Consider the following 15,057-nt stretch of genomic DNA (forward strand, 5'->3'; position numbering starts at 1 on the left):
TTTTTGTGATGCTTTTCAAACATATTTTTAGGATTTTTTAAACATGGAAGAAAGTTACAAAATAATTAGTTCTGTTCTCCAAACTATTTTTCTATGGAAACTTAATTTCTGTGTCAAAAATATTTTTCTATCTAAAGTATAGCTATTGATTTATATTTAAAATACTTGAAATGTATACTATTTCAAAAAATAAAATAAGCTTAACTTATTTTATTTGGAACCAAAATTTCCTCAGCCTGTGCCAATCAAGAAACTAGTGCTTCTGTCCAAAATGTTCCATGGTCAATTTATTTTAGTTTAAGAAATTCTAAACTTTTCTCCACATCCCCTACTACAAACTGTTTTATATGATTTAACACAGATTACCAGATTCTCAATTAGTCAGGCATTTCCCAGATTCATCAGGAATTCCACTATCATTCCTTCAGATAAGAATTCATTTCATATAATATGCTTTAGGCTCAAATTCAATTCACATCAAATGTATATATCATCTTGCAATTTAATAGAACTACAAGTCTTCACACACAGTAAAAAAAATGTAGTGTCAGAAATTAAAATCTCTTTACAATGTTAAATGAAGATAACAAAGACCCTATAATGCTATGAGATCAAAACCCTTTTTTAAAATTACTCCTCAAACTAATTTTGGCTGAAAAAATTAAATTTAAATATTCTAAGGGAGAGTTATATCTTCTTAAAGGAATCTGATGATCTGCACCAAGCACCTTTTCTAAATGCAATTTTTAGCAAATAATACGGTAAAATGCTAATACTGTTAGTTTCCTTGGAATATAAACCTTATGTCAAATAATAAGAATTCTGTCTCTCTACACTAACATTTTAACCAGAAGTAAATTTGGAAAATACCTGCTCATAAACAATTTTTGAGAAGCATTCTAAAAGTTGCCTATAAAAGAATTTGAATCTGGTTTCTTACAAACATTTGTATACAAAAAAATAACCTGTAATTACTTTAAGCTTTCATAGATAAGAATTTTTTAAAGATGAAAAATTAACTTTCTACTTACCCTTTTCTAATGCTTTAAATGCATAGTTAGTTGAGGGCCCTCCCTTTGAAAAGGGAGTCAAGGGCTTCTCCACTTTGTTTTCTGCAAACGGCTTGATGTCCAAATTCTTCTGTGGTTCATATTTACCAGGCTCTGTTTTTCTTCCAGTTGCACCTGAAACATCTTCACCACTTCTATTTTTCAAAGGTGCATTAAAGCTGAATCCAAATAAAGAGCCTGTAGCTGAATTATTGCCAAATGCAAATGGCTTTGATTTCTCACTACTAAAAATGCTTTTGACAGATTCAGAGCCAAATACGAACTTTGGAGGAGAAACAACTGCTTTCGTTGGTGTTTCAGAAGTGCTACATACTTCTCCAATTTCTAGAATTGTCTCTGTCATATCAGAGCCCTGGTTTAAATCTGTTCTCTCCCTTGTGGTTTCTTCTAATACAGCCACAGCAATTTTACCACATGGGGATTCTCGAGGAGTGATGGCACGGGAGTGTGGTGTTAGCAAGATATCTTTTTCTTGGGCCTGTTTTGCTTCATCAAAAATTTGTTTGAACGCATCTGCAATATCCTGTAGTTTAAAACGGACAGCTAATTGTTCTACTTTTCTTTCTCCATCAGCAAAGTCACATGCCGTCCAAACCCAAACTCTCTCTGTCCCTTTCATGTTTTGTAAAGTCATGTCTGGTGTTACTCTATGATTGGCACAAAGTTTTAATACTTGGTCCCTTCGCATTACTATTCGCACATGTTTATTATCATAATTCTGCAAAATCTTTATATCACCTATTCCTCTTTCCTTCCACTGCCCAGCATCTTTATCATATCTATAGAGTTTGGCTCGATGACTAAAGACAACTTGCTCATTTTCCTCACCACTGGACACTTCTACCAAATCAGGTAATGGTACAACCGGCTCAAAGTATTGTCCATCTTTCTCTTCTTCTTGGGTAACATCAGATTCTTCATCAGTGCCAACAGAAGTCCTACTCTGATTCAACTTGGCAGGAGATTTGGATGGACTCAGAGCAGATTTAAAACTGAAATTAAATCCTGTTGTAGAATCACCAAAGCGGAAGAGATTTTTCCTCACGGGACTATTGGTTAATGGAGATGCATATACTGAATTACTACTTACACTATCATCCAAAGCATCCTCTCTTAAGTCATAATTATCCCATTCTAATGAAGGTCCAGTGGTTTCAGCATGTGGTTTTAGTGTTAGGTCAGAAGCACTAACTGCTAACCCTGAACTACTATTCTCTTCCTCAGTAAGCTTTTTGTCATTTGTCAAAAATGTTTTGAGATCTTTTAGCCCACTTTTCATTTCTTCAGCTCTCTGTATTAGTTTTGCAGCTCTGCCAGTATCTACAAGTTTATGAGGTGTTTGAAGTGGTATATCTAGCAAAAGTCTCTGGCATTCTTCAAATTTCTGTTTGAATTCTTCAGCCAGCTCTGGTGTTTTAAATTTAGCTGCCAATTGTTCCAGTTTAGCATCACCATCAGAAAAATCACTGGCTAGCCACATCCATGCTCTGTCTGAACCAGATAACGGTTTCAGGTTCATGGTAGTAGTGATCCAATGATTAGCACAAACTTTTAGTACTTGTTCTCGTCTCATCAGCATTCTTAGTTTGCCATTGACTTCATTTTTAAGAATCTTTAAATTTCCTAAACCCCTTTCTTTCCATTGACTTATCTCTGCATCAAATCTAAATAATTTCACCCTCTGTGAGTACAGAACCTTTTCATCCTCTTCTCCTGTAACAAGCTCCACTTTTTCAGGCATCTGAACTACAGGCTCGAAATGGATATCATCATTGTCCTCAGTCTTATAAGCATCATCATCCTTCTCAATGTCTGATGATGTATTGGCCTTAGGGGACATTTTAACACTCTGGGATGAAAAGAGTTTTTCACCTGCACCTGAAAATCCTTTAAAATTTGGATCTTTTTTGCCAAACTGAAATCCTTCCCCTACAGATGATTTTGCAAGGTCAGCAAAAGTGAAAGTGCTACTACTGTTTCCAAAAACTAAATCACCACTAGTTTGCTTGTTACTAACATCATGAGACTTGAAAGCAGCATCTCCTTCAATGGATTTCTCACTCCCCTTTTGATCACCAGATTCTTGTATGCCAAATTTAAATCCACCAGCTGGTGCAGGCATAGTAAAACTAAATCCTTCTTTTGTAGATTTAGCTTCTGTACTAGAAGGAACTTGAAATGTGAAGGAAGAAGGCGAGTTTCCTTGCTCAGAATGACCAAATTTAAAACCTTGTTCTGTACTGCCAAATTTAAATGCTTTTTCTGCAAAGTCACACTTAAAGGGAGTAACTACCTGACTTCCAGAAGGCTCAGATAATTTACTTTTGAAACCAAATGTAAAATCTGAAGAAGTTTCTGTAATAGGTTCTGAAACAGGTTTACTAACCGGATTTGGTGTGCCACAGGCCACACATTTCAAGGCAGAACTTTCATTCCGTACTAAGCAAACAGTACAATCCCACTGTCCTTCCTTCTTCATAAACATTCCCTCAAATCCACCCTTAGTAGGCTTGCTGGTCTCCGAAGTACTAAGCTTCAAAGCAGTAGGTGCTGGGATCGTGTGTGGGGGTTGACTTTGTGAATTTGGATTCTGACAGGCAATACACTTTTTTGCACTTACTTCATTCTGTACCAGACACACACTGCAATTCCACTGTCCTTCTTTCTTAGGAAACAGAGTACCCAAATCACTGGTAGAGGGCTTAGAAATATCTGTCTGACCAAACTTGAAGGAAGTTTGCTGATTAAATGATGGAGTACTTTTATTTGTTGTGTTTGTATTCTGGCAAGCTATACACTTAGATACTGTTGGTTCATTCCTCACTAAACATACATTGCAATCCCAATGACCTTCTTTCTTAGCAAACATCAATCCAAATCCTTCTTGAGTCTTGTCTGTGCCAGGCTTAAAAGCTGGAGTGTTTTCAACTAATGGTGGACCCAAAAGCTCCTTATTATTTGGATTTAGGTTTTTACATGATACACATTTCTTTGCTGTTGCAACATTCTTTACTGAACAACTGTTACAATCCCATAACCCATCTTTCTTTGAAATTTGAAAACCAAAATTTGGATGTCCTGGGTCAGGTTTTGCAGTATCTTTACTATCCTGGTTCTTGGTTTCTTTCAAAACCCTAACATTTTGACTTGCTGTGGAAATATTTGAAGTTGCAGCTCTTAGGATTCCCTGGGCCTCTTCAAACTTGCGCTTGAAATGAGCTGCCTCTTCTGGAGTTTTAAACTTAATTGCGAGTTGTTCTGGCTTTGGTGACTCATCTGCATAATCAAGAGCATGCCATACAAATGATTTATCTGAGCCAGCATTTGGTGTTAGCTTCATGTCTGGATTTATGTAATGATTAGCACAAATTTTGAGTACTTGCTCTCGTCTCATGAGAAGACGAATTTTGCCAGATATTTTATGTCTCAGTATCTTCACATTGCCAATGCCTCGTTCCTTCCATTCTTTAGATTCTGCATCAAAGCGGAATAATTTTGCGCGATTACAAAAGAATTCTTCTTCATCTTCCTCACCAGTTTTCACTTCTATCTTATCAGGGAGTGGGACTACTGGTTCAAAGTGAGGGCCATCATCATCATCATCTCCATGGGCACTTCCTCCATCTGTATCATGGCTCTTATTTGCTAAGTCTGAAGTTGGTGTTCCAAATACAGATTTACCTGGACCTGGGAAAGTAAACATGTCATCATTACGACCAAAAAGAGAATTTTTACACTGACTTTGTCCCATGCCTTCTGGAAATGAAACATTAGAAATATTTTTGCTACCAAAACTGAATGTATTCCTGGGTGTATTTGTTTGACTAGGAATTGGCTTTGGTCCACTGTAACCTTCATCTTGTGTGGGTTTATCTGAAGTTAAGAGACCTAGGAGGCTCTCGCTGTTACTGAAAGCTCCAGGTGGAGGGTGTCCCCCAACCTCAGGTGATGAAAATGTAAAGTCACCATCATTAGACTTAAAATTGGAATTAAATTTAAAGGTAGCTGGCTGTGTTGCTTGTGCCGATGTTGTTAAAGGTGGCCTTGTTCCTTCACCTGGCAAAGGCTGTCCAAAGTTAGATTTGCCAAATTCTATAACCCTGGATTCCACAGATTTTGAAGGATGAGGTACAACTGGAGGTTTTGTGAAATAACCTGGTTCAGGCAAAGGTGGATTTGTGTTTGTCTGTTGAACATTGTAATTAAAGTAATCATCTCCACGTGGTGACAAAATTCCAGTTGCAGGAGAATCAAAACGCAATGGAGGACCATACATTTCTTGAGAGAACATACAGGCAGGTGGATTTTGCACTGGTGGTGTATGCATTTGTTGAGGATAAGCATAAATATGCTGTTGAGGTGTAAGCCGATTCATGCCATATACTGGAGCCTATAAATTAAAAAAACAGTAATGAATGGATTTTTTTCTGTTCAAACATCTAACTTTCATCCACCTCACCTCCCAAACTATTTTTAATAAATCTCAGAATAGCCATTAGAGCCAATGGCTGTCAACAGATGCAATGAAAGTTCATAGTAGAGACCCAAAATTTACCTATACTCATCTTCAGCAAATATTATGTACCATATGACAACTATGAAATCCACTTCCTATCATTATTCTGTACATGAATACAGATAGTGAAACAAAATTCCTGACCTATAGGAGGCTTAACACAATAGTGGTCAGGAGAAATCTTAACAAAGACTTTATTTCTCCCTCAAAAAGTCTGCATAAAAAGAAATTTATTTTAAAGAAAAAGTTTTACCATAAAGTTTTTACCTGGAAATTTAAAATATACTGTATATGATCTCTTAAATTCTTCAAAACCCTTAACTTTGAAGAGGGGAAAAACACCTAATCAAAGACAAGATAAATATTTCTTTCTGTTACCTTTGTTGGTGTAACATTAGCTGCTGTTCTGAGAAGATACTGGGAATTATAAGCTGGTGACTGACTGTAATACACTGATGGGCCAGTAGTTGCAACTGAAAAAGAGAAAAACAGTCTGTTCAAGTACAAGTGAATTCAGGTCTTCCAGGTGAATGTTAATTTCCAATATTAACAATTAAGAGCATGGGCTAGTCTTGCCAACTACTTGTGGTGACAAAATCCATGAATCTTTGTGCCTCAGCTGTCATCTTTGAAATATTTACCTTAACTACTGCCTGCAAAGCTACCCAAAATGAAACAATGCCAAAATAATGCTAAAATGCTATGCATATAAGTATAAGATATTAAACACTGGTAGGTTTAAACACCTTTCAGACTTTAAAGCCTACAATATATATTATCAAAGTAGAGACTTAAAAGCTCTATCCCAACCCTTCCTAATTTGTTTAAAGGTAAGACTCTGCTACCACCACATTCTATCTTTTTTAGTATATACAGTGAAGTTCCCTAGAAAACCATTTAACAGAAACTTATGAATAATCATCTCTTCTCAAGAATACTATTATTTTGGAGTGGTTCAATGGATTGAGAGCCAGGCCTGGAGTCGGGAAGTCCTGGGTTCAAAACTAGACCCAGACACTTCCTACTTGTGTGACCCTGGGCAAGTCACTTGACCCCCATTGCCTAGCCCTTATCTATCTTCTGCCTTGGAACCAATACACAGTACTGATTCTAAGGCAGAAGGAAAGGGCCTTCAAAAAAACAAAAAATAAATAAAATACTATTAGTTTTTAATTTATACTAAAAAAAGAACTTGTTGAACAGTTAAGTATATGCAATGACCAAAATAAAACTTTGTTATATATACCTGTGTATTTGTTGTTATAGCATTTCAGAAAAACAAAACTCCTTGTCTTTTTGTTCTGTTTTCTAAACTATACTGTCCAGTAAGTAATTAATTTCTGTATCCTAAAACTACGATTCCCAGCACCCCACTCTCCTCCTGTCATTATGTGCTGACATCGGCAGTATATAAATTCTATGTATCACTCTCTCTTCTTCCTGTAATGGCAGTGACAGCCAGTGGTCATTTTAAACAGGCAAGAGAGTCTTGACACATGGGTTTTTGGTTAGGCAATTACTCTTTAATTCCATTACTTCTAGTGATTATTAATAAACTTTATAAAATATAATACTTGAAGTATTGGATATTAATGTAAATCCTACATTTTCGGCAACACAAAGTCTAGAATTCAGAACCTTTAATCCTCTTTGAGTTGAGAAACCACATTTTTCTCCTGCTGCAGGCTTTTTGCACCCACACATGCCCTCCTGAACTCTCTTCGAGTTAAACTCCAGGGCTGTTTGCAGTTGCTGCTACTTACTGCTGCCAATTCAGCCAGGGTGGTTCTAGCCCAGACTGCAGCCTCACCTTGTCCACAACCTGCTGTGAGCCTGTGCAACTTCTTTTCAAAACACAAGCTGGAAAAAGCTAGTGAAGTATAAACCCTCTTTCCCTTGCATTGCTAACACCTGAGTGCTCCCATGCTGAGGCCTAGAAACACAGGTGCTTCTTTCAGGTAACAATAAGCCTGAGGAGATGCTTCCACCCTCTTAACTTCCCTGACTGCTACACCCCTTACCTTACCCCACCCCACCCCACCCCAACCCCCAAGAAACCACAGCTACAGACTATGGTACTTCAAAAGTAATCATTGCTGTTTTGACTCTCCTTCATGCAGCCTATAACAATGATTCCCCTAAGATTCTGGTAGTCTTCTTGTCTTGAAAGCTTTTTCCTGTTCCCCATTTATAATTTAAAAAATCATAATTCATCTCTACTTCTGCCAGTAAAAATTTCAAGACTACTGTCTTTTCCAATCAGAAGAAAACAATTTAATATAGATTTCTAGAGGATGTATTTTTATAATTTTACACTGAGAAGTTTCATAACAATACAAGATACAAACTTTCTTCAGAAAACAGGTAGCTGCAGAACTCTTAATAAGCTATTAAAGCAAAGAATCAAGGATTTCACCTAAGGTGCCCATTATTTAAAAAATGAGATAAGAAGCCTTTTAATTTAAAAAGCATGAGGTGTTTACTAACTCATTTTACCTGTTAGTGGAGCTCCATGGTAGTTTTGTGATCCTTGATACCCCTCTGGCATAGAATCTGTTCCATAAGCTTCTGCAGGCCAACGGTGAGGGGAAATAGTAGAATTACTGCTGTTTAGCTTCAATTCATGCATTTCTTTCTATTAAAAATATAATTCAAATTGCATTAGCTCTGTAGGTCACTAAAAACACTTACAAAAACTACAAGAATACTAGTAAGATAAAAATTTTAAATCCATCAAGTATTTTACATATAAATGTTTATTATTAATAGATTAATTGTAACAATTTTTAAAAACCCTTACCGCCCACCTTAGAACCAATACTATGAGACTTGGGGGCAGTTCACACAGCTAGAAAGTGACCGAGGACAGATTTGAACCTAGTACCTCCCATCTAGCTATAGGCCTGGCTCTCAATCCAGAGTCACCAAGCTGCCCCCCAAACTTCTTATGAAATCATTAAACTGATATAGGTTGGTAGGATCTTCCCCACAAAATGCAAACTATGGGGAAAAGAATACTTTTTAAGACAGAAAATTGAAATAAGCTAAAAATAGCCAGTATTAAAAAAAATCTAGATTAGTTTATTTTCTTTAGGCAGAAAGAAATAAAGGGAAAGAGTAATGGGGGCAGCTGGGTGGCTCAGTGGATTGAGAGTCAGGCCCAGAGATGGGAGGTCCTGAGTTCAAATCTGCCCTCACAACACTTCCTAGCTGTGTGACCCTGGGCAAGTCACTTGACCCCATTGCCTAGCCCTTACCACTCTTCTGCCTTGGAACCAATACCTGGTATTGATTCTAAGAGAGAAGGTAAGGGTTTTTAAAAAAATAAAGAGGGTAATGAAAAGGGAAATGATTTCATTAGTATAGGGAACTCCCAGAGTGGAAATAATCTCTACCAATTCAGATAACCACATTCTCCAACTTAATGCAGGAATTCTTAACAAGGAGTCAAATATTTTTTAAAAGTATCAACTGTATTTCAATATAATTGACTTGCAAACTCATATACTTTATTTTATAGTTTAAGAATATTGTGAAAAGGCACCTAAGAACTTACTAGTCAAAAGATAAGTAACAGGCAGAAAAAATATTAAGAACTTCTGCTTTATTAAGTTGCCTAGAGGTAAAAAATGGGTTTAAATGATTTGCTCAAGATCAGATTTTTTTTTAACCAAAATAGAAAGAAAAAATTCACCCCAATTTAAGAAATCCAATTTTAGAAAGTATGAAAAACTATCATGGCTTGCTAGATATACTTTGAATTTTCAAGGTAGCTCGCTCCTGATGGAATACATGGGAAAAGATACTCAAAGAATACAGTTTTTAAAAATTACATTCAAACTTTTGGTCCCAAAGAATGGACTGATAAACTTGGTCCCTCCTTCTGAGAGATAGAAGAAAAAATGTACATCTTATTATACATGGCAGCTGTCTTGGTTTTGTTTAAGTCTTTTTGTTGCAAAGGAGGATCCCTGAGGATTAGAAGAGGAAATATCAGAAATGCTCAATGTAAAAAAAACTTAAGGCAGCAATTTAAACTTTAAAAAGTCAGGATCATACTTAATGTTGGTTCTTGAATCTAAACTCTTAAGATAATTCTTATATTTCTTAGTTGCTCTTGGGAGTCTTGCTTTATTTAAGATCATGTTATTCCACTCTTTCCTAAAACACTCAGAATAGTACCAGAGCAGAAATGATATTCTGACCTAAGCACTTTGCCCCAAAAATATGTGGAAAAGAAATTCAGTAATTCAATTCCTATGCTATAGCTTCTTCAAGAAACCATAAAAGGGGGCAGCTGGGTAGCTCAGTGGATTGAGAGCCAGAGAGGGAGAGAAGGAGAGAGTGGGAGGGGGAGAGAGGGAGAGAGAAAGAAAGAGTAACAATTTACCTTAATAGCTTCTACTTGCTGGCAGATCATTTTCAATAAAGAATTTTGATCTTCAGCCCATCGAGGTGGAGTTTTAGGAGAAAACTTTCCAAAAAAAATAACAAAAAAACACAGCTATTTAGAGAGGCCACTCATTATTTGACGTAAGATACTTTTTCTTTGTTACATACCTTGTAACTTTTACTTGGTGACAACGAAAATTTGGTTGGAGATGGTGTAGAATGTTTTATTTCAGAATCTATATTTCGGGGTGAACCATTTTTACAATGAGGACCTCCTTCACTATATTCCTCAAGTTCTTGCATTACTGAGTTAAGCATCTCTTTTACAGACTCCAAGGGAACTGGAAGCTAAAAATAAAATGCAAAAATCAAAGCATTTGGTTTCAAATATGCAAACATAAAACTTGCTATGTGCATTAAATAACAATTTAATTCTCCTGTAATAAAAAAAAACTTAGAAATTATATAGCTCTAACATTTTTCATTCTAATATTTCCATCTGAAGGGACATGAGGTATTTGGGTGACCTTGAAAGTCCTTTCTGCTTCAGTTAACACTAATAAATACCTGTACCAATAAAGTATAGCATTCCATACATAATTAAATGCTCATCAAGTCTAATCACTTCATTTTATGGATAAGGAAAAAAATGCATAGAAAGTGAGGAAAAATGCGAAGTTTGAATTTTAAATTTGTTTTGAGAATAATTTTAGGATAAGAAACATGCTCTCTCTCCAAATCCAGAAAGTGAACTGTTTGGAGAAGGCACCATGAAGATGCCTGAACAGACCACACACTGCACCAGAAGAACAGAGTGAACTTTTTGGGATGTGGTGATTTGAACTGTATGGGGTTGAATGCATTTGTTTTGTATGTATACTCTTATGCCAAAGGGGACTGTCCCCTAATTGGCTTTTTGTCAATGCACCTAGCAATCATTGGTTTTGTTCTTTTCCCTTTTATCCCCAAATCATTGGAATTTAAAAGTTGGTTATGTTTACAAGATCCATTGGAGAATAGTCTTCCACCAGAAGACAGGGGAATGTATAATTTGAAATGTTATCCAAAAAAACTTCCCAGGAGCCCACTCACTGACTTCCTGTCGCTGCATACTTCCTGTAGACAGGGGATAAATTCAGTGGGTGTTCCTGGTCTGGCTCTTTTACTTCCTGTCAATGACTGGTGGTAAACGGGATTATGAACAGGCTGATTAGCCATGGGAATGTGGTTCTTATTTTGTTATTTTTATTCCTTTACTTATAATGATCATTTTAAAATCTCTAAATTTAATATTTTATTATTGATATTAATTTTAATTTTTTTACTTTTTTAGACCCTTATCTTCCATCTTAGAATCAATACCTGGGTATTGGTTCCAAGGGAGAAGAGTAGTAAGGGCTACGCAATGGGGGCTAAGTGACTTACCCAGGGTCACACGGCTACAAACTGTCTGAGGGCAGATCCAGGACCTCCAGTCTCTGGGCCTAACTCTTAATCCACTTAGCTACCCAGCTGCCCCTAATTTTAACTTTTATACAATCTCTATCCAAGGAGCTAACAGTCCAATATATATTCATCTCAGTAAATACAGGATACATCAAAAATACCCACTATTGTAGGTATATTGGTAACTAACAACTGGAAGAAACAGAAAAGATCTCTTGAAAGAGTCTGTACCTCAACTGAATTTTACAGAGAAAAAGAATTCTAAGATGAAGCTTTGCAAAAGAACCTATTCTGGACCTAGGGGAAAAGATGTACAAATGCCAAAAGGCAAGAGATGCAATGTCACAGATGAGAAAAACTAAGCCCATCTGAGAAGCATAGAGAGGGGTATGAAGGGAAGTAATATGTAATCGTGTTACTAGACTGTGGGGAGCAAGGTGGATCAATGGACAGAGAGCCAAGCCTAGAGATGCAAAGTCCTAGGTTCAAATTTCACATCAGACTCTTCTTAGCTGTGCAACTCTGGGTAAATCCCCATCGCCTAGCCCCTTAACCATTCTTCTGCCTTGGAACCAATGCATGGTATTAAATCTAAATCAGAAGGTAAAGATTTTAAAAAGAATGAATTTAGATCATGATAGAATTTTATACACCAAAGTCAGCAGTTTAAATTTTTTTCTGAAGGCAAGGGGAAGCCACAGACATTTCACAAAGAAAAGAGTTATGTGACCAAACCCATGCTTTAAAACCATCAACTTAACAGCTCTGAGGAGAATGGATTTGAGAAGGGAGAGACAAGAAGCAGGGAACTCAACAGCACAATTATTTAAAAAGTCCAGGTGAAAGGGACTGAGAGCCTGAGCCTGAAGCAAAGGAACAGTTGTGTGGAGAAAGAAAAGATGAACCAAGAGATGTTAAGAAAGTGAAATTGATAACAGGAGGCAACTGACTGAATGGGAGAAAGGAGGCAAGGGAGAATGAAAGAAAGTATGACTGAAGAATAGTGTGTCCTCAGTAGCATAGAGAAGGGGGGAGAAGTGGAGAAGTGTAGGATTGAAAAAAGATAACCTCTTTTGGACAAGTGAATTGGAGATAATTATGAGACATCAAAGTAGAGATGTCAAGCAGATAGTTAAGAGATCTAAGATTTGAGCAAAGCCCAGAGATGAACACTAATTATAAAAATTTGGGAGTCATTGGCATAGAAATTATATAAATTCAGGAAGCTTGAAATCAATAGAGATTAAGTATATAGGGAAGAAGAGAGAGTCCAGAACTGAACCCTAGGGAGTGCACAGGGGCAAGACATGGAGGATGATACTGTGTAATTTAAATGTTACCCTAAAAACTACTATCCCCAGCAAAACTATGATCCCCAACACACTACTCTCTTACTGTAGTTCCGTGCTGACGTAAACAGGAGATAAATTCGGCCTCTCTTTTTCCTTCCTGTGGCAGCTTTGGTGGAGAGGGGATTTTTGAGCAGGTAGAAAACAGTCATGTGGTTCTATTTTGTCAGATAATAAACTTTAAAAAAATAGTACTGGAAATATTATACATTAATTTAAATCCTACATTTATGGCAACCAGAAGTGGGGTTAAGAAACTTTAATTCTCTCTGAGTAGATTAGTTTTAAAAGAAACCACATTTCTCCTGCCACGGTTTTTTGCACCCCCCCAACCCCCCCCCCCCCCCCCCCCCAGGGAACTCTCTTGGTTTCCAGCATTGTTGCTGCCTCCTATTAATGCCGATCCAGCCTCCTGCTGCTAACTCCCTGGGTGGTCCCAGCCCCCTGCTCCTGCTTCCCTGCCTGGCTGATCTTTTAATAATTACTGAGCATTTTATTTAAGGTTATTAACATACAAAATTAATTGAAACTTTAAAATAAAACAAGGAGCTAAATACATACAAAATAAATAATTGCCTCACCTTCCTAGCTACAGCAGGATCTGTGCAACTTTCATCTGAAATCTTTATTAAGTAGTCTCTAGATTTCCGCAAGTAATTTTTACATTCCTCTCGTTCTTCTGGAGAAAGAGCATCATTCTCAATGTCTTCTGCTTTCCTATGAAAAATCTGTGATAAAAAGATAATGTGAAGCGGTGACTTTTTTAAGAACTTAAACTAAAGTATTACACTTAGCATAATACTTACTAGGGCAAGATTCCAATAGGAAACAACATTTTTAATAGCTTCAAATGCTGACATAGCATCTTCAGTTTTCCCATCAACTGCATCCAACATAGCAAATGTTATATGTGCTTCTTCCTCATATTCCCCAACTTCAGATGCCTGATAAATATTAAAGAAAGAATTATTTTAGTTATATTTTTGCTAGAAATCTAAAAAATAAGCATAAAGAATTAATGTAAATCTAACTAGTTTCTCAGCATTTACATTACTATTAAAAGACTTTTCAGGAAATAAAGACAGATCAAATGGAGGATTAGCATTTCTGCAAATTATCATCACTGTAATCTAGTAGACAAAAAAAACAAGAAAATAGTACTTCCATTGATTGTTAAACAGATCACAACTTCTCTTCTTTGAACTAGGGCAGTATCCTCAACTGTAAAAATGGAACACCCATTTCACCATTAAATTCCCAACTTCATGCTGAAATACCTGAATATCTGCACTATGAAAATGCTTGAAAAGAGGATCGATGGGTTCTGGAATATTACTCTTTTTTTTAATTGTCTTCAACAATGGTAAAACTTTCTTCCAGTAATGAACACTTCTCCCGATGTATTCCCGTTGATCATAAAAAGAATTAAGTCCACTGCCCTAGGATGAATGACATGTGAAGATTAAATTAAATCTCTCCCCTGATTGTGAAGATTAAATTAACTCCAATGCCTATTTTCAGATTTAATCACCAAAACTGTAAACATCCCAGGTAATCATCAAGTGGGGGAGGTCTGTGACCCACATGTGCAATAGCGGGTGATGAATCAGAATCAAACTGACTCCCACTTGGACAGTCCTAAGCAAAGCTTCAACTATAATTGGTAGACATAAAAATGGAGGAAGGAACAGGAAGTGATGCAAAAGAAAGTGTCTTTAAAAGGGTATCACAACTTCCTGTAGAGGGATCTTCAGAGATATTCTATGGATAGATCTTTGGGAAGAACTTCCTCTTCTTCTGGAATTCAAGTGAGAGCCTAGTGAAGAATCTGCTGACTGGGGGACAGCTGAGTGGCTCAGTGGATTGAGAGCCAGGCCTAGATACAGGAGGTCCTAAGTTTAAATCTGGCCTCAGACACTTCCCAGCTGTGTGACCCTGGGCAAGTAAGTCACTTGACTCCCATTGCCTAGCCCTTACTACTCTTCTGCCTTGGAACCAATACATAGTATTGATTCCAAAACTAAATGTAAGGGGTAAAAAAAAAAAAGAATCTGATGACTGGACCTGACATCCTTTCCTGCTGAGACTGTTCTTAAATCTTTCCCTTTGCACTGACATGTGGTGAGTAAAAAGAGATGACTCCTTTCCTGGATTTTCTGAAGAGACTAGCCTCAGGAGAGACCTATCCCCAGATCCTGAGCTACAAGGGTCAAGGCCTCTCCAGCTAAGGACTAAACTCCCCTGCCTGTTTTTGAGCAAAATACTTACTACTTAGACTAGATAT

At 36.9% G+C, this 15,057-nt stretch overlaps 1 protein-coding gene across 6 annotated transcripts in view; it reads right to left on the reverse strand.

The window, feature by feature from the left end:
* Positions 1–15,057, reverse strand: part of LOC100020173 (E3 SUMO-protein ligase RanBP2) — a 78,839-nt gene that overhangs the window by 15,053 nt on the left and 48,729 nt on the right. For 4 of the 6 annotated variants that reach the window (XM_056807080.1, XM_056807078.1, XM_056807079.1 and 1 more), the window contains exons 13-20: positions 14,051–14,212; positions 13,580–13,717; positions 13,355–13,501; positions 10,147–10,326; positions 9,977–10,060; positions 8,083–8,221; positions 5,965–6,059; positions 1,032–5,460 (exon numbers count right to left, since the gene is read on the reverse strand). In XM_056807080.1, coding sequence (XP_056663058.1) covers positions 1,032–5,460; positions 5,965–6,059; positions 8,083–8,221; positions 9,977–10,060; positions 10,147–10,326; positions 13,355–13,501; positions 13,580–13,717; positions 14,051–14,212 — 5,374 coding nt within the window. The remainder of the gene's footprint in view (positions 1–1,031; positions 5,461–5,964; positions 6,060–8,082; positions 8,222–9,976; positions 10,061–10,146; positions 10,327–13,354; positions 13,502–13,579; positions 13,718–14,050; positions 14,213–15,057) is intronic. The other 2 variants (XM_056807082.1, XM_056807081.1) reach the window with 1 other exon arrangement.

The sequence above is a fragment of the Monodelphis domestica genome, chromosome 8 (genome assembly GCF_027887165.1).
Source record: "Monodelphis domestica isolate mMonDom1 chromosome 8, mMonDom1.pri, whole genome shotgun sequence".
In the NCBI taxonomy this organism is placed as follows: Eukaryota; Metazoa; Chordata; class Mammalia; order Didelphimorphia; family Didelphidae; genus Monodelphis; species Monodelphis domestica.